Source organism: Hemicordylus capensis, chromosome 1 (genome assembly GCF_027244095.1).
Source record: "Hemicordylus capensis ecotype Gifberg chromosome 1, rHemCap1.1.pri, whole genome shotgun sequence".
Taxonomy (NCBI): Eukaryota; Metazoa; Chordata; class Lepidosauria; order Squamata; family Cordylidae; genus Hemicordylus; species Hemicordylus capensis.
Genome location: NC_069657.1, coordinates 195,072,238 through 195,097,714, shown reverse-complemented (window position 1 = coordinate 195,097,714; position 25,477 = coordinate 195,072,238). Strand labels below are relative to the sequence as shown.

Genomic DNA, 25,477 nt, shown 5'->3' with positions numbered 1-25,477 from the left:
AAGTGCATGTGTAGGCAGGTCAGGCATGCATTTCTTATAATTTAAGACTTTAAAAAGGCTTGTTGGAGATAAAGAATATGATCTAGGGAGCATACTACATAATGGCCAATGGGCACAATCCTGCTACAATTCAAGTCAATACACAGTTCTGAGTTCCTAATGGATCAGGATGGCGCTCAAAATTTGTAGTTTGATACAGTTCATTGAAACTTACCTTTGTAAATTCAATATAAAAGAGATTTCACAGACATTCTATGTTTAGAAAAGTGTAAAGGGGTTTCTGCTTAATGTATATTCAAAAGATTAAGTGCTAAAAGAACAGCTGGATGGAGAGGTCATTTGACATTTTTCCATTTATAGAAATCATGCACAAGGTCTTATCACACTTGAAAACATAGCAGCTGCTACCCTCAAACAATAAATGACATTTAATTTTGCATGCAACACACTGTTGACTCACTGAATGCAAAAATCATGTTGCAATACTTTTATTTCTATTCCTTTTTGTAAAGGGGGTAAACGATTTTCACAAAAACAAAATTGGGCTTGAGTTCTTGGATGAATTATAGTACTGTGAAAGCTGTTTGATACATATTGAATTCTGCTTGGGACTCCCGCAAAGGCCAAAATAAATGACTGGCATCCTGAATACCTCCACAGAGTTCAGCAATGCAGAATCGCATTGCATACCCTAGGGACACAATTTTCACCGATCCTCCCATGGACCAGAAACACTTCTTGAGACCTGGAAGTAGGTCCCTCAGGATCATGTAGCCTTCTTTAGGGTTACTAATCTGGATCGCAGGAGGTTCTTCTGGGGAATGATGAAAATCACCCCCCACTGCATATACAGCACAACTCTGCAATAGTAAACGCTGCGGAGGCAGTTTGGATGCTGCACTTCTGCTCCATTAGTCAGGATGTCAAACAATGACAGCACATTAAATGTATATCTGAATTCAGCACATTCCCATGTTATATTCCTTTCCAAGACAACACTGTATGACTGACCCCATGTACTCAATCTTATCAACTTATCTGAATACTTTGAACATCCCATTGACTTGAATTAGATTAAAAAATAGAATGAAAAGCAACTATATAACACATCATATTCAAATTCAATAAACATTCAAGTAAAACAGTAAAATACTAAATTCCCAAAACCCTCTACCAACATAGCTGAGTAGAATGAACTAAGAATAAAAACTATAAAAGCCAAAAACAAATATTTCACAGCAAGTATTTTTTAAGAACGCAAAAAAATTAAAATTAATTACTATAATACAAATACAAAACATGTGGTTGGCTGAATTATCAGTAGAAGAGAATTCCAGAGTTGTGGGACAATTACTGTGTGTGTCACCCAGAATTCTCAGTATGATGTGGTGCACAGATAATGACTTCAAGAGGGTGCTTCTGAACAATCTTGCATTCAGATCATAAGCCACACTAACCTGGAAGTAAACAGCACTGAAATAAATCTGACTGATTTCTGGGTTAATAGCTTCGAATATTCTGAGTGTTTATCTTTCTATATTTACCAGTGGTTTTTAGATTGTTTATAGATTTGTTCTTTTATTGCTTATTTGCTTTTGTGAGCCATCCTAGGACACTATGACATTGCAGGATATAACTTTTTAAAACTAAAAAAAAAGGGTTGTGGGGTGATGGTAGTTTTCAAGATTGCAACAGGACATAAAAGTGGAGGTGAAGTATAAATATTCATCATCATCTACCACAACTGACTAAAGCTGATAGATTTGGTGGTGTTGGCAAGGCAGAATCACCAAATCTATAGGTCAGTGAGCATCAGATAAGCATCTGTAAAAGAGAATCAGAAAAATATTTTATAGATAAAAAAGCTACAATGACAAGACAAAGTGCAAAATTTGTCAAACCACTGGCCAGATTTCACAAAAATAAAAGGAGTGCAGGTCTACCTCATTTCTGAGCAGGTATCCGAGGTTAAGAATAAGATTTAATGACAGAATCACAACTGGAAAATGTTTTTGCAGAGCACTATTGGTACCACAATGACAACAACTGTTCAGAAATACACATTATCTCATTTTATTCACGTAATTGACAGTGATGAGCAAAGTAATACACTTTTCTAAGTAAATAAATCATTTCAGATTAAGAAATCAAGTACTATAAACAAATATAAAGACATTACATTGCATAAATATGTTACAAATATTAGAGACTACCACATGAGAACTATATACTGTACATCATTTGTCCATTCCTACCTTTAATAGTTTATTCTAAATTAAATAATTTCCATAAAATAGATTGCTGTCAAAAAAGTAGTGAGGCATGATTTGTAGAGCTTAAACTTATTGTTCAAATTAATGTCAGCCCATTACTTCCCAGAGTCCTTGCAGTGTGAATCCATCTTTTAGTCTTTCTATAGCAAGTCCTAGCTCTTCAGAAAAAACAGGTTCACGGTCCTGTTGCTTTTTCAGGAGATCAGGAAGGAAAGAAGAAATGCAAACAAAGAAAGTTATGATTGTGCATGATGAATTAATATACCATTACATTTTACTGAAAAGAATAACATTCTTACCTTGTTCCCATCAGCAAAATAAGCCTACAACAGAAAAGTAACAAAACGTTACAAACTCTAAGAAGCTAAATATTTTCCTCATTTACTATCAAAAGTCTGATATATTCCAACACAAGCACTAAAAATCTCAGTTCATTAAAAAGCCTCCCATTATGCTATATCTAAATTGTTTTGAAAACCACATTCCATCTTGCTTTTACCTTAGTACTATAGTATTACCTTCATTTTATAATTCATTAAAAAGTTCTTCTCCGCAGCAACCTGTCTTTTTGACATAGTATTAAATCAATTCAAGTTTTTCTATTCCTTCAATACAGATGTTTTTACTTGTTTGTTTTGATCATGGTTTTTGATTGAGGTTCCAATTTGCTGTTTACCTTTGTGGGACTGCCTCCTCTTTTGTGGTTGGTCAAGTGAGCATCAAGCAAATATTACATTTTTACTAATATTCCCCTCCCCCCCGTAGGAAATATCTATTCTGCTTTAATGAAAAAAGAAGAGAACCTAACATGCACTTAGCAAATTCATTAAGCATTTTCAAAGTATATCAAAGTAAACTGGACATGTGACCATATTTTGATATCTGAAACATCTCCCATGATCATGTAGGTAGCCAATACTTGGCATAAAACCTTTTTGTACATATTATTATGCTTTGCTATACTTGAATTTTAAAGTATTATACAGTTTTATCTTGTTTGTCTTGTCATGATTAAGATAAATTATGTGGGTTCTTATCAGTTGATGATGAATTTTCACATTGTTGGACCACAACAATGGAGCAGCTTTAGAGGCGATATTAGCTCAAATGAAAACCACTCTGCTAATCACTTAACAATATTCAAGAAAGCACATTTTTAAAAATGAGTGAAACAGAACAAACACAAAATGTTCTATGAAATATAAAGTCATGTCTGATCATTCCATAGGATCAGAAATCTTGTGCAATACAAACTGACCCCATGCATTTTTACTCAGAAGTTACGACAAGTTCAATGAGACTATCTACCAAGGAAGTGTACAAAGGGCTGCAGGCTTAGACGTAATCATTAGAAGATTATTACTTTTCCATAGAACCTTACCACAAAGGCATCTGTCTGCTCATCTGACTCTATCTCTACATCATCTTGAACTTGTTCCACTGTCAGGTCTTCTAGCCGCTGAGGCTGAAATTTTACCCAAAGAAAGAAAAACATTAAACTGAATCGATTCCTTAATTTTATCACAGCAGCAGTAAATTTAATCTTTTTGAAAAAATACGACTACGTTTGGATACCTTCTCTTCCATTTCATAATCCACTCCAAATATAGGATTAACTGAATAGACTTTGTGAAGTGAATTTATTTCTTTTGCTGCTTCCTGTAGTTTTTCAACTGGATCAATCTTAAAGCCAAGCACATAGCCTCCAGTCTAAAAGGGAGTAAAATGTTAAAAACAATACATAAACAACACTATAATTATCCAAGTTGAGTAAAATATCTTTTGTTGATTTTTTAAAGTGTGCATTTTACAGGACTATAAAATGCTGCACAATTTTTACAGATAATCCAATGAGATATACAGGTTTTAGAAACTCAAAAATCTAATATGAATTTAAATCATGCGTAAGTATTTCCATTCAAATACACTGAAGTAATTTTCAGAAGTACAGCAATTGAGTGCATTTTGCATTCAATAATATACATTTATGATTAGTCATAATATTTTTTGTGAATGGTTATCATTTTAAATATAGTGTTACAAAGATGACTAAACCATTCAAGGTTTAGAGCTATTTTTAAATACTAGTCTTAGCATGGGAAAAGTAATTGGTGATGACACATTCTAAGCTATATTTCTGAAGCATTTATACATCAACAGTCCTACTCAGAAGTAAATAATGCCAAGTCTAAACTTTCACAGGAATAACATGCTCAGAAATAGTAAGTGACCAAGTTGATATGCTTATATCTCATTCACAGATTTGATTAGTCACCTGGTGTTCATTTATCATGGTCATGATTCAATACACTAACTCAGCTGTTCCACTTTCAAACATCGTATCAGCATGACATCTTAATCAAAGTAGCAATTTCCTTGGAGTTAAAAACAATAAAGTAGAGGTACTTGATTCATGACTCATGTGAGAAAGAGCTTACTGGACTTTCAAATGGCACAAATAGAGTTAAAAATGGGAGGTAAAATATGTACTAGACCTTCTTACCGCCTGAGAGCTTTCAATGACAAGCGCCAAGCCAAATCTTGAGTCTCTGATCTTTACTGAGCGCTGGGAAAAAACAAAGGTTCTTTTGTGGGTGGGGAGGAATTGCATTCATTAATCAAATGCAATTCCTTAACAGAACTGACTGAAATTATTAACTAATTCTCTGAATTACTCTGTTTCCAATTGTAATTATAAAATCACATTTTTATTAGAGAACACCATCATCACTAAAGGCTGCAATAAACAAGTGGGAAAATTCTTTTCTGTGAACTTCAATCAGAATGTGTAGTTCATATGCCAATGAAAAAATAAAACTTTTGTGCTCAACTGACAATACAGTGGCTGACCTTCTGTGCAGAGTAATGCAGGTGGTTCTCAACCACCTGCACTGCTGCAGGTATCTAAAAATACCTGTGGTGTTGTGAAAGAGAACTCTTGTTCTAATACATAAAACTACGTAATTGTACGTGTGCAACACTATGGCCGTTGTCTTAGATATCCACAGGAATACAGTCAGTTGAGAACCACCTGCATTACTCTGTGCGAAATGTCAGTCAATATTACCCCCCCACACAAAAAAAATCAACTGGCCATGCTTTTAAAGAGTTGGTGTACCATAGTGATTAAAAGTAGGGATGTGCAAAAAATTTCGGGCACAGAACGATCTGTGCCCGATACGAGCAATTTTGGGTGATTCGGGGGCCGAACCGAATCACCCCCGATGTCCCCCGATATTTTTCGGACCCGAGCCGAATCACCCGAATTTCGGGCATGAAAAATTCGGGTGATTCGGTTCATGGTTGATTTGGGGGGATTTTTTGAAGTTTTAGTGACTTTGGGGCAGTTCGGGGGCATAGCATGGGATCTGGGCAAAAAGAGTGGGGTGGCATGGTAGTGCCTAATGGGTGCAGGCTACCACCCCAATTTCAGGGGGATTGGGCAAAGGGCTGATTTTTGGGGAATTTCTGAAGTTTTAGTGACTTTGGGGCAGATTGGGGGCAGAAAGTGGATCTGCCCCAAAGGAGTGGGCTGGGCTGGTAGATAGTGCCTAATGGGTGGAGGCTACCACCCGTCCCCAATTTCAGAGTGATTGGGCAGAGGGGTGAATTTTGAGGTTTGTCTTCATAAGGTGAAGCGTGGTAAATTGATTACTTCCTCATATTCATAGTAAGTGTGAAAAAGTGAAAGTGGGGTCATGAGAGTTGTCTAATTGAAAAAAATCTCATTTGCTATGATAGAATGAGAATTCACACCTCAGAAGTTTTTTCTGAGGTGTGAATTCTCATTCTATCATAGCAAATGAGATTTTTTTCAATTAGACAACTCTCATGACCCCACTTTCACTTTTTCACACTCTCAATTACTATGAATATGAGGAAGTAATCAATTTAGCACACTTCACCTTATGAAGACAAACCTCAGAATTCACCAAAATTCACCCCTCTGCCCAATCACTCTGAAATTGGGGACGGGTGGTAGCCTCCACCCATTAGGCACTATCTACCAGCCCACCCCACTCCTTTGGGGCAGATCCACTTTCTGCCCCCAATCTGCCCCAAAGACACCAAAACTTCAAATATTCCCAAAAAATCAGCCCTTTGTCCAATCCCCCTGAAATTGGGGTGGTAGCCTCCACCCATTAGGCACTACCACCTCACCCCACTATTCTGCCCCAGTCCCCACTTTCTGCCCCAATATGCCCCAATATGCCCCAAAGACATGAAAACTTCAGAAATTCCCCCAAAATCAGCCCTTTGCCTAATCCCCCTGAAATTGGGGTGGTAGCCTGCACCCATTAGGCACTACCACACCACACCACTCTTTTTGCCCAGATCCCATGCTATGCCCCCGAACTGCCCCAAAGTCACTAAAATTTCAAAAATCCCCCCAAAATCAGCCCTTTGCCCAATTCCCCTGAAATTGGGGTGGTAGACTCCACCCATTGGGCACTACCACCCCACCCCAAAATTTTGCCCCTGGGCCCCTTTTTTACCCCCGAATCGATTCGGATTCAGATTAAATCCGAATCCGAACCGAATCAAGGGTGATTCGGGTGGCCCATATTCGGGCACAAAACAGAACAGGGGTGATTCGGTTCGGGTCCCGAACTGAATCACTGAATTCCCGAATTGCACACCCCTAATTAAAAGCCCTAAGCTAAGTTCAAGTATTAGCTTAGCTATAAATTCACTGGGTGGTCTTAGGTGAGCCACTTTCTCTCACCTCCCCAGCTGTAAAGTGGGGAAAATACTATTGGTCTACCTTACAGGCTATTGCAAAGATGTGAAGCTCACCAAGCACTTAGAAGAACAGTGAGTGTTCTCATACTCACGAACAGTGAGTATTATTTGATTATGGATAATCTGTAATTATTGGGATCTTGGAGGAAAAAATATCATCCATGTTTTCTCCTGGAGCCTCTAGCTCAACCAAGCATCGAATCACCAGTTCAACCGCTTCATCATACTGAATATGAACTACATAATAAGCCAATTTAAAATACATAATGCAACCCACAGAAAATTCATTCAGGGCAGAACTTTTATACTGAAGACACCCAGGGGCATCTTACTTATTTTATTTATTTATTTATTTGATTTCTATACTGCCCTTCCAAAAATGGCTCAGGACGGTTTACACAGAGAAATAACAAATAAATAAGATAAATAAAATGGATCCCTGTCCCCAAAGGGCTCACAATCTAAAAAGAAACATAAGATAAGACACCAGCGACAGTCACTGGAAGTACTGTGCTGGGGGTGGATAGGGCCAGTTACGCTCCTCCTGCTAAATAAAGAGAATCACCACGGTAAAAGGTGCCTCTTTGCCAAGTTAGCAGGAATACTAACTTCCCTGATGAAGGAACCAGCAAAGAACAAGTCTACTGGGTAAATTTAGGCCAAGGCAAAGATAAACTGCACTGTCACTCAGTTGAAAAACTTTACATTCCAATCACTTAAAGAAGCACACACATTTCCAGTTAATGTTAATATTATCAAGTTACTAAATACTCATAAACATTTGTCAGGTAAACTATGCTATCTGGATAAAAATATTTAAATCATGTAACCCTTTAAAATTAATATTTAGGTTTGACAATGTTCATTTTAATGTTACAATACTTACAATTTGTAGATATGGCATACTGACATTAAAGCTGTCATTCATATTAGCATGCCAAACTATTCTCACATTTGTAATGAAAAAAGTACCCAGATTTCCCTAAAAAAAGAAAGAAAGGTCAATCACTACATTGGTCATGTTTTATTTATTTACACTAAAATACAACACCACATTTCATTTAGTAAAACTAATACTGAAATAACTACAAGATAGACCTGCAACAAAATATTACAGTTTATCCCTTGTGTGCATGCATGTATTACTGAGCCTGTGTATGAACATGGTAAAAGTTTTAGATATCTTTCATCTCTCAGAAGCAGACCACGAAGATGGGCCTGCCATGTGGGCAGCAGACAGAGCACACGGTGCTGGAGTGCATTGTTCTGGAGGAAAAGCTTTGAATGTCAATGTTGAAGGAGTACTTGTCTCGGAATCTAGTATGGAGAGCAAGGCGCAGGCAGTGGTAGGATCCAATAATGTCTCCCTGTTCTCCTCTTTGACATCAAATGTCAGTATTGGGGCTTGACATGGTGGAGACACCAATCTCAATGTTGACAACACTGGAGTATGTAAAGTAGAAACTGTACCTTGCACGGCCAGTGTTGATGGAAGACACGACAACGTCGATGGAGATTTTCAATGTCCACTGGGGTGGGGGCTGGAGATAGAGAACGGGCCCTTGATGTTGACAGTCTTGGTTCTAAGGGAGGTCGACATTGAGTGGTTTCTCTGAAGCCAGTCGCGTCTCCTTCATCATTGTCCAGGTTCTTGATGTCGAGCGGTGGCGATCGATCTCAACTGCTGGCACCAAGGATTTTGGTGGCAAGCTTTGTAAACCTGATGGGGATTGCATTCTCTCTTTCGTCAAATCCAGTCTGACTTCTTAGGTTGTGAAGAAGGCGAATGGGTATCTGACCTAGAACACTTTTCCTTTGACTTTGGATGTCTCTGTTGATGTTGGAGTTGACTTCGACGGAGCCTTTGGGCTTCTAACAACGGTCCATGTCGATGGTAGTGTTGGTTTCAAGGAAGACAGCCTAGGAGTCGACACCAGATCTTTAGAAGCCAATGTCAAAGTTGCAGGGTGGGGTTCTCCAGGCGTCAAAGGGGTTAACACCTAGTCATAAATGGCGGCACAAAGCTGCAAAGCCCAATTTTTCCACATCTGCTTGGAAAATGACAAGCATATCTTGCAAGAGGAAACATTGGGTTCCTCTCCTAAGCAAATCAGACATAAATCGTGATGTCTTTTGAAGGGAGATTGGCATTACAGCCTGTACACCTTTTGAAAGTCCGTTTCTCCTCAGCCATGTTTAGATATCCAAATTCATAGTTTAAGTCAATTCAAAAAGGTCGTATTAATGCCAATAAAGTCCAGAAGCTGTTCCAAGTCAAATACCAAAATTAAAAGTCCGTTGCTTGTTTTAAATAGATGAACTCACATGAAGAAATTTACCAAGGAGTGACAGCCTGAGGACTGAATGCAATGGCAGACGGAAAAGAATGGAAGAACATGGTGTACAGCCCGCCTTTCAATAGCATGCTGTAGCTCAGTTGCCTTGATGAGCTGCAACATGCAACTGCGAGGGTCCTGCACAAGCGCATTACTCATTCTTATGGATCTCAATGGATCTCAATCCAGATTTATGTATTACAAATAATATTCTGCTGAATAATATTCTGCAGTCAGTTTTGAGAGGTGGTCTAGAACCTTTTCATCACATTTTGTAAAATAATAATCACAATAAAGCACATTCTTTATACCATTTAATGTTTAGTTGTTTATTTCGGCCCAAGGCCAGCATATTAAAAAAACAGCAAGAATAAATACATAAAATAGATTAAATACATTTAACATAAAATGGATAAAACATTAATGGCTCCCGATACCGCACATATAGTCAATTCCATTCAAATAAGCCAGTCAATCTAAAGTGCACAGCCCAGCATCTTGTGCCTCCATCATTTATACCATTTAATGTAAGTACTACCTTGTCTTGCACTATACCTGATCACTAGATAAATTCCAGACTCCGTTTATTTTGTCATATACTTGTTCTTTCGGTAACAGTCTCAATTGCTTGTTTTGAATTAGTGCACACCTCAGTTTAAGATCACGGTACATTTTTGATGTTTCATAAGCTCTAGGAAGAAGGCAATACATGTAATTTTAAGATTTTTAATCTTCCTCACAGTTTATTTAATCAAGCTATACAATATTAAATATTTCTTTTGATGTTGCTATACAGTACTGAAAAGTAATTTGAATAATAATTCTATAGCTTTTCAAGAAAAAAAAAGATGAAACAAATATGTTTGACTTTTGAAGTATGTTTTGCCACCATAATATAAAATTACTGAAAATAAGTCTAAAGTCTTATTTTCTAAAGAAAATAAGTCTAAAGTCTTATTTTCTAAAGAAAATAAGTCTAAAGAGATTTACATTAAAGTCTAATATAAATTTCATTTACATTATGGGATCAACTACTCTGTTATGGAATCAGCTACTATATTCTACTCTTTTGAAGTCCCTTCAAAAATTCTGAATTCCAACTAAAATGTTTCAGTGCTTGCAAAGCCATCTTCATTATGATAAAATTTAAATTAGATCTTCATCACTTCTCTTCCTTAGGAGAAGGAGAGTATGGGCATTTGAATTGTCACCCCAATCCAGTCCTCTTCCTCTGTGCACATTGTGTGTTTAGAACAATTATCAGGGAAATACAATATTCTAGGAGATTCTATGGGAGCTCTCTGTGGCCAGAAAAGAAGATGCACTGCTCTACCTTCCAAGTGTGGATAACTGCACAGGATCAGAATGTGCACTGGTCACAAAATTATCTTGTATTGACTGGCACAACAGATCTTTTCCAGAAATGTAGCGTGCAATACAGATAGGAGTAAATCAGTGTTCTCTCTAATTTTTTCCCCATCTGTGTGTGGAATGAGTTTTGTTCTGGGCGGCAGTATCAAGGCAGTGTGTGCAAGTGAATTCAGAGTGGGGCTTTCCTGATTCAACCTGAGCGGGATCTTAAGAGGGGACACTGGAGTAAATGCATATCTGCACTTTAATACAAATGCAAACACATACCATCATCAAATTACTGTGCATCATATGACTTGCCCATATCTTTTGAAATGTGGGCACTTCTGGATCAAATCCACTGATATTTTAAGTCATCTATAAAGTAGCTTTTTAAAAACAAATAGGATAATACTAAAAAGTTGCAAATAAGGCAAAACATGCTTTCCCAGTCACAAACAGGAGCTGACCACATGAAAATCTAATCATTCGTTTTTTAGATCTGGTTGGATCTCTTATAAGGAGATTTTTTTTAATGATTTTTGTTGGGGTAGCTTAGTAGAGTGGCATGACTGCAGAGATAAAGCTCCAGGATTAGGCCTTGTATCTCCGCTTAAAACGCTTCAAACAGCAGGGTTAAGAAAACATTCTGCTCAAGACTCTGAAGAGAGAGACCATTGGACTAACACTGTTCCCACAGTTCTTGTTCTAGGGAATAATCCATGACTTTGTGCAATGGGAAACGTTCCTGTTGGTCTGTGTTCAAAATGAATTATTTGCAGTAAAAGCAGGATTAAAAAGGCCCCCCCCTTTGCCCCCGGGAGGACTGCTGGAGCCAGAAACCTCAAATCCTATACATAACACTTACTCACGCTATATTTTAAACAGAGCTAACAGAGCAAATTCATAGATTAATGTATTAGGGACAAATATTCATATATTTTAGGAAAATGTTTCTGAGGTTAAACCCAGAAGATATATTTGCAAACTAACTTTTTTTTAGCTCAAGTACCTGTGTACAGCAATAACTGAGGTGAACAGTCTGGGGCTTCCAAGAACCACATTAGTAAATATGAATTCAAAATGTGTATTGTTACATTTGGTTAATATATAAAGTGCTTCTGTCTGGCCTCTTAATTTCTGTAAGAGAAAAATATGAAAATGATACTGCAGGCTTCAACATAAATCAAACATGCAAATGAATATAACCATTTAATATACAACCATTTCCCAAACTTGGAACTGCTTTGGTTGCCCTGTGGGATGACCTATGCAGAGAGAGAGACAAGGGGAGTGCAACCCTGTTAATTCTCTTGGATGTCTCAGTGGCTTTCGATACCATTGACCATGGTATCCTTTTGGATAGGCTGGCCGAGTTGGGTGTGGGAAGCACTGTTGGAGGTGGCTTCGCTCCTACCTTGAGGCCGGTTCCCAAAAAGTGATGCTGGGGGACTACTGCTCAACCCCTTGGCAGTTATGCTATGGGGTTCCACAAGGTTCAATTCTTTCCCCTATGCTGTTTAACATCTACATGAAACCATTGGGAAAGGTCATCAGGAGATTTGGCGTGAGCTGTCATCAGTATGCAGATGACACTCAGCTGTATCTCTCTTTTTCATTAGACGCAAGTGAAGTTGTGACTGTCCTAAATTGGTGCTTGGATGCAGTAATGGACTGGATGAGGGTGAATAAGCTGAGACTCAGTCCAGACAAGACAGAAGTACTGTTGGTTGGTGGTTCCTCTGCCCGGGTGAAAGATGTTCAGCCTGTTCTATTTATTTATTCGATTTTATTTATTCAATTTCTATACCGCCTTTCCAAAAATGGCTCAGGGCGGTTTACACAGAGAAATAACAAATAAATAAGATAGACCCCTGTCCCCAAAGGGCTTACAATCTAAAAAGAAACATAAGATAGACACCAGCAACAGTCACTGGAGGTACTGTGCTGGGGGTGGATAGGACCACTTATTTTCCCCCTGCTAAATAAAGAGAATCACCATGTTAAAAGTGCCTCTTTGCCAAGTTGGCAGGGGTTGCACTCCCACTGAAGGAACAGGTTTGCAGTTTGGGGGTGCTCATCAATCCAGCACTGTCACTAGAGGCTCATGTGGCCTCTGTGGTTTGGAACACCGTTTATCCACTTCAGCTGATATGCCAAGTGCGACCTTATCTAGACAGAGATAGCTTGGCCACAGTTACTCATGCTCTGGTAACTAAGGATATGCAAACCAGTCCGGGGGGTCAGGGCTGAACCGAACCCTCCGCCCCTCGTTCCATCCAGACCAGAACTGAACCCCCAGACAAGTCCGCAATTAAAAAATTTTTTTAAAAAAGAATTTAATTTACCTTCAGCCCCTTTGGGGGGCTTCCTGTAGGCCGCGGGGGGTGTCTGCCAAGGTTCCCCCTCCCCCCACTGGCCTCTCACATCACCGCCATGGCGGTTCGGACCTCCATAAATCTGCACGGCAGCCATTTTGGAGGCCGCCGTGCATGCACAAATGGCCTGTGTGAGGCCTGGCATGGCCCAGGGCCTCACAGAGACCATTTGCGCATGTGTGGTGGCCATTTAAAAAAATTTTTTAACTCCCACTGCCTCCATGAACTCCCCCGAGGGGAGTAAAAGGTTAAAAACAAAATTAATTTGTAAAAAAACAAATTGCGAACCCCCTGAACTTCGGGGCGGGTGTTTTTCGGTCCGGGCCGAACTTGGGGGGGGGGGGCTGTCGGTTCGACCCCAAACCATCGAACTCTTGAACCAAACCCCTGAACTGGTTCGCACATCCCTAATCCATACTGGGATTGCAGTGAGGCTTTGCCCTGCAACAATCGCAGTCTGGATCACACCCCACCTCTATCACTGCTATTTGTTCCAGGAGAAAAGTTTATGTTAGCACCAATTTTCTATTTCTAACATTCTATTTATGATTATATGAACAATCAAGTGCCCTATCATGCAGCAGGCATATTGTCTAGTGTGGCAATATTTTTAAAAGAAAACAAAAAGTCAAATTTACACTAGCTGGAAGATGGTGAAAGGAAGAAAATAAGAGAGAGTTAAATACAAAAATTAACCTAGGAGTAGGAAAAAAACAAAAAAAGTCAAATCCTACATGCAGAGAGAAATTCAAGAGTGATAAGCTGAGTTTTAAATAATTTCTTCAGATACAAAAGAGGACAGCCATATATTTAAAGAGACAGAGTTCTACACATATGGGGCCCACAGGTCAGAAGACCCCCCAGATGATCTGCTGACGGTCATTATTTCAGCTTGCTCCTGTTCAGTCCATGGCCACTGCCAAACCGTAAGAACTGGAGCTGATGTATCAGGCACAGCAGTAACATTACTGAAAAGTTCGCTAAGACTTGTGATGTTGCACAAGTATGTATATCCCACCCAAAGCATTTTTATGAATATGTATATCCCACCCAAAGCATTGGCACAGCAATTCTTAAGGATGGGCTGCAAGTCTCATGTCATAATACACAACTTTGTTTCCATGAGCTATATGCAAACAAGAGTGACCAGGAGGAAGGTTGTGAAAAGAGATTTCCCATCTCCCTCCTCTCCGTGACATCCATGGTCCTCCATGGCAGGACCATCCTGGTCCTGAAAGCTCCTAAACTTTAGAAACACCATTTTGTGAAGTGCAGAGGGATGCAAAGGGAAGGGGCTAGAAAGTCTTGTTTCATGACCTTCTTGCCACTCATGATTTATTAGGATAGAACCCAAAGTATCTCAAGTAATTTCAGTATGATTGCATTTCTATGACCAAAGTACATTTGGAGACTGTTACTTACACTATGATCCTAAGTACAGCTTTCTTGGAAAAACCACTAGAACCCACAGGACGTGTTTAGAAAGAAAGACAGGTTGCTCACCTGTAAGCATTGAGTTGGTAGTGATCCATTTCAGTCGTAAGAATGGGTTCTGCGCCGGCTTGGGACCATTCGGGCAGAATTGACTAGCTCCTTGAAGCGCTTAGACCTGCCCCCTGCATGTGGTGCACTTGCTTAGTTTGGGCAGGCTAGTGTTTTCTCCTCAATTCCTGAAGGACCGACATTTGGATGCAATCATCATATGGAACCAGTCCATAGTTCAACAAGGTAAGCAGTACTGCATGTTCTATAAACATACGTAGCAAATAACTTCACATAGTGTAGCAGGGCGGGCAGGAGGGTCTTATGACTACAATGGATCACTACCAGATCAATGGTTATAGGTGAGCAACCTGTTTATCTGGATCGTGATCCACTGCAGCCACAAGAATGGATGACTAATGAGGTGCCAGTCTGGAGGTGGGTGTAGTATGCTAAGATAAGACGTTTTTCAGCACACCCCTCCCAGAATTGGCTTGAGTTGCAGAGCAAAGGTCCAAAGTGTAATGCTTGATAAAAGTATGCTTAGAGGACCAGGTAGCTGCGGTCCTGAGCTTGATGCCAGCCATATGGGCCGCAGAGGTAGCGTAAGCCCTGGCAGAGTGGGCCTGTATAGTTTTAGGGGGCTCCACCTTCTGATGTTTATAGGCCAGGAAAATGAGTTCCACAATCCAATGTGATAGTCTTTGTCTAGAAATCTGGCAACCTTTCACCTTGCCCTTGTAACCCACAAAGAGGCATTTTGTTTTCCTATAGGGCTTGGTCAGCTGCAGGTAGAACAAGAGCACATGCCTCACATCCAGGGAATGCAAAGAACAGCTCCAGAGTTGTCCAGAAGGTAGGCAGAACAATGTCACTGTTGATATGGAAGTCAGTAACTATTTTAGGCCTAAATTAATGGTCTAGGCAAAGCACTACCCTGTCCTCATAGAATTTAGTGCAGGGGACATCGATGCAGAGGGCATTTAGTTCGCTAACTTGATGAGCTGATGCTATGGCTAACAGAAAAGCCATTTTTAGTGTTACAAGTTTAGGAAGAGCCATAGCCATGGGCTCAAAGGGAGGCTCTGACAGAGCAGACAAAATGAAAGACAGGCTCCATTGTTCAGTGGGCCGTCGAATAGGAGGGTAGAGGTTATTGAGTCCATTTAGGAATTTCTTAGAATCTGGTTGTGAGAAAACCATCTTTCCATCCCATCTGCGGTGACGAGCAGAAATAGTGGCCAGATGAACTTTGATAGAAACATTGGCCAACTTCTGCTAGTTCGAGGCTGTAAAGTACAAGTAGCACTTGGCGAGAAGTGGCGGAGTACGGTTGAAACCCATGCCTCTGTGCATACAGCCTAAATTGCTTCCATTTGCTGTTTTAGTTGACCTGAGTGGATTTTTGCATTCGTTGGGTAGGCTATCACTTAAGAGCCTATCCTCCAGGCAGTCAGACTGAGAGTTTTGAGGTCAGGATGATGGAGCCTTCTGTCCTCCTGCATTAGAATATCTTTGCGTTGATGTAGATGTCTGTGGTAACCCTTAGACAGTCTGAGTGCCTGTTGAAACCATGCCTATCAGGGTCACCACGGAGGTAAGGTCTGTGATTTTGTTGGATTCCAATATGAAAAAACACATCCCGTAGATCCAACATCACAAACCACTCCTCCCCAAGGAGGAGAAGGATGCTCTGTAACATTATCATGCGAAACTTGCATATGTCCACATTATGATTCAGTTGCTGGAGATCCATAATTGGCCGTAGGCCACCGTCCTGTTTCGGGACCTGGAAATAGCAGGAGTAAAAACCCTGCCACTGATCTGTCCACAAAACAGGCAATATTGCCCTTTTGTTCAAGAGAGACTGAACTTCTTCCATCAGAAGTGGGGGAAGCAGGAGTATATTTGATCCCACTGAAAGATGGCTGGGACGTGAATTATATCACATAGCCCATCTGGACTATGTGTAGGACCCAGCAGTCTGATGTTATGTTGCACCATGCGAAGGCACAACTTGCCAGCCTGATGCTGGAGGCAGCTAGGATGGAAGGCAGCAGAGGAGTTGATGGCAGTGACTCTTGGGCTACAGAATTCAGTGGACTGGTCTGATAATCAGGTGCTGCTTGCCTGCATTGGTGGTTTTCAGGCAGGAGCCTTGGGTGTTTCTCGTTCTCTGATTATAGGACTTTCTATTAAAACACTGGTACTGTTTGCGAAAGTCCCTCGTCTGTTTATGTGTAGGAGTATTGCCTCTTGCTGAACTGGCAGTACTTGGAGTTGTAGGGCTATGAAGAGACCGAAAAGGTCTTAGCCGTAAATTTAGACTTTTTAATGGATTGCAAAGTAGTGTCTGTACTCTCACAGAAGAGACCCTTTCCATCAAAGGGCAAATTCTCCACACAATCTTTCATATCAGGCTGAAGCACAGTGGAGTGAAGCCAAGCATGTCTGCATCATGTGATGGCAGTCGCCAATGTACAAGATTCAGTCTCTGTCAGGTGTCTGACATTGCTGAGCTGTTGTCTAGTTAAAAGAGTGACTTTGGAGTGGATATAATTGAATTTGGCTAGAAACTCCACTGGTAAAAAGTTATTTTGTTATTGAAAAAGTTCATCCCGGAGGGAGGCAGTATACTTAGCAAAGCTGGCAGTGTAATTAGCAATTTTAACTGCCAGGCAAGAGGTTGAGTGGATCTTTCGACCCAAAATGTCCAAATTCCAAGTCCTGGTGTGGTATGACGCCTGCTGGTCTTAGATGATGAATCACAGTCCACCACAACAGAGTTGGGGGGAAGGGTGTTTAAGAAGAAAGTCATTATCGTCCTCCTGTATCCTGTAAAAAAATTCTAATCAATTAGAGATGGGAGCAGAGGTCTGAAGAGCTTCCCACACAGATTTTGCAGCCTTGGAAATCATCAGTAGAATTGGCAGGTACACGGGTTGAGTGGGGGCAACAGAATTAAATAATTTGTATACAGGGTTGGCTACATCTTGAGGTTGCTTTTTAAACTGCATGCCAAGTGCAGAAGCCACTTCAGATATTTGTTTGTGATAAGAAACATCACATCGCATCTCCTCATTTGGCAACCCGTTATCACCCGGCACCAACTTAACTGGGGCAGGGTTCATCAGGATGATAAGAAGAAGAGGTGTCACTAGAAGACAAGTAAGAATCATAATCATCTGTCAAAATGACAGAACAAGGCCCCGAAGGGGCTGATCCCTTGTCCCTAAGGGCTGTTTGAGTCATAGACATAGTCGTGGTATGTGCCGTTGTTTTGGTGGGCTGGGTTTTTTGAGGACGTGGTTTAGGTACTTCAGCCATTCCTGTAACAATACATGTCAAACAAACAGGATGCCTAGGCATTGAGGAGTCCTCCTCTATTCTTGGTGGTGTAACCTGTGTTGGCATCAAACCCCCACTGTGGTCGGAATGGGTGGAGGAGTGACTTGGGTTGACATAGAGACTATAACGGAGGCAGGCTTAGGCAACTCTGGTGGAGGGGTCATTTGTGTAGCAATAAGGGCCATCGACACCAAGGATTGATAGCGGGTTTTCCAAAGTCTGTATTCTTGGTAATCGGAGGGAAGCCCAGAGGGGCTATGTTGAGCTTGCAAAGCATCACCCCCTCTGAACACATGAGCCAAGCCTTGTGTGGACACATGGTCAGGACTTTCCATGGATGTGGACAGGTTTGCATCTGGAATGGATGAAAAGCCGATGGCGTCGAATGAGTGGAGAGTCAAGCTCGGGGTGGCGAAGTTGCTAGGGTCCTTGGTATTGAGAATGAAGTCTCAACCTCATCGGCATTGAGCCTGTAGCCTAAGCATCTGTAAAAGGTCAAAGCTGATGGGGTACTCTCAGTGGAGTCCAGCATGTGTAAAAGACGTTGAGCAGTACCCTGTCCCAAGTCTGGGCCGAGTTTGACACAATCAACCTTCATTTCTAAAGAAACCGGGAGTGGGCGACAAAGTGGCAAATGCAGTTCAATGTTGGCAAGTATAAAGTGATGCACATTGGGATGAAGAATCCCAACTTCAAGTACATGCTGATGGGATCTGAGCTGTCGGTGACTGACCAGGAGAGGGATCTTGGGGTCGTGGTGGACAGCTCGTTGAAAGTGTCGACTCAATGTGCGGCAGCTGTGAAAAAGGCCAATTTCATGCTAGGGATCATTAGGAAGGGGATTGAAAATAAAACAGCTAATATTATAATGCCCTTATAAAAAACTATGGTGCGACCACACTTGGAGTACTGCGTACAATTCTGGTCACCACATCTAAAAAAGGACATTGTAGAACTGGAAAAGGTGCAGAAGAGGGTAACCAAGATGATCAAGGGCCTAGAGCACATTTCTTATGAGGCTAGGCTACAACACCTGGGGCTATTTAGTTCAGAAAAAAGACAACTGCGGGGAGACATGATAGAGGTCTATAAAATCATGCATGGTGTGGAGAAAGTGGATAGAGAGAAATTCTTCTCCCTCTCCCATAACACTAGAACCAGGGGTCATCCCATGAAATTGATTGCCAGGAAATCTAGGACCAACAAAAGGAAGTACTTTTTCACACAACACGTGATCCACTTGTGGAACTCTCTGCCACAGGATGTGGTGACAGCCAACAGCCTGGATGGCTTTAAAAGGGGGTTGGATGACTTCATGGAGGAGAGGTCTATCAATGGCTACCAGTCGGAGGGCTGTAGGCCATCTCCAGCCTCAAAGGCAGGATGCCTCTGAGTACCAGTTGCAGGGGAGTAATGGCAGGAGAAAGGGGACGCCCTCAACTCCTGCCTGTGGCTTCCAGCGGCATCTGGTGGGCCACTCTGTGAAACAGGATGGTGGACTAGATGAGCCTTGGGCCTGATCCAGCAGGACTGTTCTTATATTTCCCTTAGGGGATGGAGCCACTCTAGGAAGAGCAGAAGTTCCCAAGTTCCCACCCTGGCATCTCCAAGATAGGGCTGAGAGAGAGTCCTGCCTGCAACCTTGGAGAAGCAGCTGTCAGTCTGTGTAGACAATATTGAGCTAGATGGACCTATGGTCTGACTCAGTATATGGCAGCTTCTTATGTTGGTTGAAGGGCGTGCTGGGTACGGAGAATGGCTGGAGACAGTGTCTGCACCGGAGTCACCGCAGGCGATATGGAGTGTTTACAGCCTCAAGCAGTTGGTACCATAGTCAGTATCGAGTGTGCCGCTACTGATGTCAAAGTAAGTTGTTGAGCTGTGGGTGAAGAGGAACTAAGCTCCACAACATCCGATGTCGATGGATGAGATCGAGGGGTAGTTGAGACCGACTGCAGAGTTGTTGGAGAAGGCATTGCTCATGAAGGGGCAGGTAAATGATCACAATCAGTCTTGGCACCCTTTTCACAACGCTTCTTGGGAGGTGGCGCCCTTTCAACATCAGCAGCCCTATGCCATTTTTGGTGGGTCGAATCAGAGGGCGGCTTAAGTGTTTTAAAGTTATCGGGTGATGGCGTTAAGGCAGTTCGCATCGAGGTTTTAGATTGCATGGCAGCAGATCCTGACGTCAACTTCAACACTGAGCCCAATCGACCTCGGTACCATACCTGATATCGAGGGTACAGGCGTGTCTGCTGGGGACCCTGGCATCGGCGTCCCAGGGCACAGGGTGTCATCGTACAAGGCAGCTCACAAACAAAGGGCTCTATTTTGGGAGGGTCTGATGGGAAAAGGTGAGGCAAATCTTACAAGTAGAAGTGTTGTGCTCTTCACCCAGACAAAGTAAGCAGAGCTCGTGGTCATCTGCTGAGGGGAGTTTTGAATTACAGCAGAGACAGCATTTAAAGGTCTTTTTCTTACCCATAATGAGTAAATAAAGTAGAAATAATACTCAGAGCTGAAGTTAATTCTGAGAACAAATTGATGTAACAGTCAAAAGTCGAATCCGAGAAATCCGTCCGTATGGTAGAACAAAACTGAAACGTAAAGAGTAAGAATAGTCTGGTCCGCTCCAAGTTCAGAAGCTAATAATAACTGTCCGTTTTCTCTCTCAATATTCACAGGAAAATAATCGATCCGAGGAGCAAACTGTCCAAGGTGCCTACACAATGGCAGTCAGAAAGGAACTGAGGAGAAAACACTAGCCCGCCCAAACAAGGCAAGTGCACCACATGCAGGGGACGGGGCTAAGCACTTTGAGGAGCTAGTAAACTCTGCCCGAATGGTCCCATGCAGGCGCAAAACCCATTCTTATGGCTCCAACAGATCACAATCCAGATCAGTAAAGTTATGCAGTAAACAAGAATATAATACAGATTTTGAAAAATGTTCTCATCGATTTAGAATTTACTTCTTAAACTTACCGAGTTGGCAGTTCTTGTTGTCAAATTCACAAAGCAATTGTAGCCAACAGCTATGTAAACAGGGAAAAGTAAAGTCATATTTATAAGTATAAAGTTACAGCTCATTCAGTTCCACATCTTGCTTTCATAGAGCATGAAGTCACTGTATATTAGTGAAGTATTAACAAAGATGTTTCATGGAATGTGTGTTGTCTCTCTGAAAGTTCTGGAGTATTTGCTTCTTGGGAGATTTCAACTTTAAAGTCTCTTTTCTGTTGTGTCAGGAACTCCAATAAGAATGCAGCATAGGGTGCATAAGAATCAGGATAGGATAGCTATTGAACTGATTCAAGATTAGCATCCAACAGTTGTATGATTCAAATAAAGGCCAGGGTATTCCTTCCTGATACCAAATGCTTGTCAGTGTTCTGTCTCCTGGCCTCAACAGGAAGCCAGAGTTTCCTACAAGGGGGTGGGGAGAGAAGAGGCTGTCTGCTATTATGTAATCCTTACAGCTTGACAGCATTCAACATGCATTCAACATAGATGTGCAGATACAGCCTTCCACTTGGATCCTAAACTTGGAAGTAAGCCCCAGTGAAACTGCTGGGATTTATTTTGGATCAGAGTGTTAATTTATTTCTCTTAAAGCAGGAGTGTATCAGGAGTGCATAATGTATACATACATACACTACATATACTTGTATCAGGAGTGCATAAGCAAAGGAGATCTTTTGGCTGACTAATAATTTTTTAAATGGTACAAGGTTAGCATTCAACTAGAAAGGAACACAGAACATGCATTATGGAAGAAGCAATACTCACAGAGGTTGACTCTAGGCAGTGCTATTGAGTGCCAAATAATTCGTAAATTTGTTACTAAGAGTCTACCTGGAATTTTTAAAAAAGAAGAAACATTTACCAAATAATTTATAAGAACACTGGAAGGTCAGAAGAGACTTAAAGGCCACCTAGCTCAATCTAGGTCACCTACCCCATATATTCCAGTATGCCCCAAATCCATAACAATAAAAACATATAACAACGTGTCATAAATTACATATCACGGAGGATAATCAATAGTATAAATTATTAACATATTGCTAAAAAGAAATAGCATAATACTCTGCATGAAAAAAGCAGAAGCAAGCTGTAGTCCACTGCAAGTGCTTGTAAGACAAAAAGTTGCACCACATGCAACATTTTCCAGGGTCTAGGTGTCAGTCAGGAGAGGAAAGGAAGAGGTACAGCTAGATGGTTGGTGGGGCATGCGGGAAGAGATTTAAAGACTACTCCAGATTCATAGCAGTCTTGGACCTCAGCACTTGCACATCTGCCTTGCATTCACGATAACTCAGCTGGAGATCTGGAGAAAGACATTTGGGTACTCTCTGTATAGCAAGACATGTATGCTAGTGGAAAACAGGGGCATAGTTACAATTGAAAAAGGTGAGGAAAACAAATATCCCTGGGCACCTAAGGTGTGTGGGCGCCAGGCTGGGAGACAGCTTGCTCTTTGCTCCCCCCCACCTCTCTGAAAAAGGTGGGGAGTGGGCTGGGGCTCGTCTTCACTTTTTGTCCCAGTGCCCATTTGAACCTTGCTACATTCCTGGTGGGAGACTACATATTTCACCCCACAAAAGGCAATGTTGTGATGGCTGCTTGTATACAGAGATGATCTCATTCTCAGGGCTCATAATTATGGTAAATGAAGACTAATAGGCTACCTTTGTATTGCCATTGCTGTAAGCAGGTAGTGTCAGAACACAATGGAATATGCTGCTGGAGTTGAAATATACTACACAACACATCAGTAACTCACCTGTCACTCCAATTCTACTGAAGTACGAGACAGGCAAAGAAGCACACATAAAGCTAACTGCAAAGGCTTATTCTGAAGATTTTCTTCTATTGAAGAAATGAGACCAAAAAAATCAGGCTCAAAAAAATGCCTGATGTGAAAAAGTTTTATTCATCAGAAATAGGTAATTGCTTCGTCCCATATTCTTATTATTAACATTTATATCCCGCTCTTCCTCCAAGGAGCCCAGAGCGGTGTACTACATACTTGAGTTTCTCTTTCACAACAACCCTGTGAAGTAGGTTAGGCTGAGAGAGAAGTGACTGGCCCAGAGTCACCCAGCTAGTTTCATGGCTGAATTGGGATTTGAACTCGGTTCTCCCCGGTTCTAGTCCAGCACTCTAACCACTACACCACACTGGCTATTCTCTCAGTTAAGTTCAAGTGCACTTGCTTAGAACATGTAACGTGCATCTAAACCTAGTATTTTGAAGATTGAAGAAATAGATATACTGTTCTATGTGGGTTTTCTTAGTCTTAGATAAGTGGCTGAACTTTAATGAACCTAAACCTTTCCAACTTGAAAAAGCAAAAAAGAAGAGGACAACTTGGTTGACAAGCCAGTAATACAAACTATAATGTTCATAATCTAGAAACCTACAACTCCAGAATTACCTCTGTCTCCATTGTTTCCTTTGGTATCTTCAATAGAATCCAAGCAATCAATAAGAACTTCTCCTGGTCTCATTTTCATTTGCCTACAACAATATTACATGTTTACATGCACACTTGTTGAAATGGTTAAGCATCTGCAAAATGAACAACTGTGCCCCAAACAACTGCTTGTTCTCCATTCTCATTCAGACACATCTAACATTTTAAATATGGTTTAAATTTTTAAGAGAAAAATCAAACTACCATACAGATGGCCTAATAACCCACGTATACCCATCCCTATCCAAGACAGAAAAATCAATAGATAAATAAAAATAGAATAAGCAGAGTAAAAGATTTTTTAAAAGCATCAAGCATGAAATCCACAAGGGATCTGAACATGGGCACTGAAAGATAACCAGAGGAAGCAAGTGCACATGTAAGGACAGCTTATGTAAAATACTGTACAGCTTTTGCTAAACTACTCTTGGGTTAGGTAGCTGAAGTGCAGAGAAGACGTTCAGTGTTCAGGGACTGGAGATGGTAATGCCTCTTAGGGCACAATTGTATGACCCAGATACGTCGTCCATTACAAGTTACACTACACATGCAAAACATATATGAAAGTGAACAGCATCCAGACTAGCTAGTCATGACTATGCATCACTGAAACCAATGAGACAAGTTAATCATGCCTAACTTAAGCCTCATTAATCCTGACCCATATACTTATATAACAGATATACATACACATGCACTTACACAAAATCTCTATATCGATTTACCTATCTATATATACATACACAAATGACCAGGCTCAAACTATCATACTTCGGACATATTATGTGAAAATCCAGCTCCCTTAAGGAGTCCTTAATGCTGGGAAAAGTTGAAGGAAAGAGAAGAAGAGGATGACCAGCAGCAAGGTGGATGGACTCGATTACAAAAGCAATGAATGCACCACTGAGGGACCTTAAAGGCCAAGATCATCCTGGAGAGAATCTATCTATGTGGTCGCTAAGAGTAGACACCGACTTGACGGCACTTAATCGATCAATCATACACACACACACATCTCCGCGACCAAGAGCCTGCGAAAGCCCAGACTTTTTAGGGGTTTTAAGCCTGGAAACTGGTTAGTAACGGTCCTGGGTGACCAATTCCATCACACCCAGGAGGGCGTTGGTGGGCTGAAAGAAAACGGAGCACCCGCCGCAGGAGCGAGGGGTCCCTTTTCAGCTCGAAGGCGGGGCGGACCAGGCGCCGCTTGGCGCGGGCCGGCGACAAGACCCGTCTCGCGACTGCCGCCCAGGGGCTCCCTCACGCCAGCGCCCCACTCACTGCACAGAGATGTCGAAGCGAACGTCCCTGTCCTCCCAGAGCGAGTCCGCAGTCGCAGCCGCCGCGGCGGCCATGACGACGGCGAGCCACTTAGCGGCGTCTCTCCACTCTCTTCCTTGGCAACTTCCTGACGTCAGGGCGCGAGGGGGGACGAACTTCCTCTGCGCGCCTGCGTCGGGCGCCTCTTTGCCTGGTGGTGGCTGGGAGGAGGGCGGTCGGGGAGTGAGGCTGGTTTCGGTGCTGGCGGCTCTGCTCGGCGTTTCCCGAGTCGGACGCCCAACCCGGCCAGGCTTTCCGTTGTACAGAAGGGCTTCTTCTCTTCCTTCTCTTTGCCCGCTTCACCCCCCCCCCACCCCCGCTCTTTGCTTGTTTCCCCTTCATCGCGCTCCTCTTTGCTTCTCTCAATGGGCCGTAATGTAGACATCTCTGCCCTGCCCTGCGCTGTCCAAGGCAGTGAGTTACTCCCTGAGAAGTGCGAAGCGCCGCCATTCGCTTCGTAACTTGACAGGTCCCGTTTCAGGGGCACCACCAAGTTGTGTGTTAAGCAAACAATTCCTCGTCGTATATCTCTGTTCAGAGGGTGGAAGCCCCTTCCCGGAATCCCAGCGGCATACCGCCGAAAAACCGCCTTCTGAAATCTCACTGCCCTTGAAGTTCCATTCAGGGCAACGGGCTTCGGAGTGTGCGTTTTTCTAGTCGAAAGCCGCTGAAAACAAGACAAAACAATGGAGTCGCTCTGAAATTTCAAATTCTCTCGTGTTGTGTGAAATATTGCCCCTCAAATCTCTATCTCCCCCCCCCCCCGAAG

The 25,477-nt window shown here is 41.8% G+C and overlaps 1 protein-coding gene across 2 annotated transcripts; it reads right to left on the bottom strand.

Annotated features, from left to right (window-relative positions):
- Positions 1–2,049: 2,049 nt before the first annotated feature.
- BBS5 (Bardet-Biedl syndrome 5) lies at positions 2,050–24,825 on the bottom strand. Of its 2 annotated transcripts, none has more exons than XM_053265081.1 (12): positions 24,670–24,825; positions 23,350–23,432; positions 21,699–21,764; positions 20,895–20,944; positions 11,715–11,842; positions 9,908–10,043; positions 7,903–7,998; positions 4,777–4,839; positions 3,849–3,983; positions 3,655–3,738; positions 2,573–2,596; positions 2,050–2,462 (listed from the first exon to the last, which is right to left on the bottom strand). In XM_053265081.1, exons 1-12 carry the CDS (start codon positions 24,741–24,743, stop codon positions 2,361–2,363), a joined length of 1,041 nt encoding a protein of 346 aa, XP_053121056.1. In that variant the 5' UTR covers positions 24,744–24,825; the 3' UTR covers positions 2,050–2,360. The 2 variants fall into 2 exon arrangements, with proteins under 2 accessions (XP_053121056.1, XP_053121047.1); XM_053265072.1 differs by having other exon boundaries at positions 23,350–23,435; positions 24,670–24,806.
- Positions 24,826–25,477: the final 652 nt, after the last annotated feature.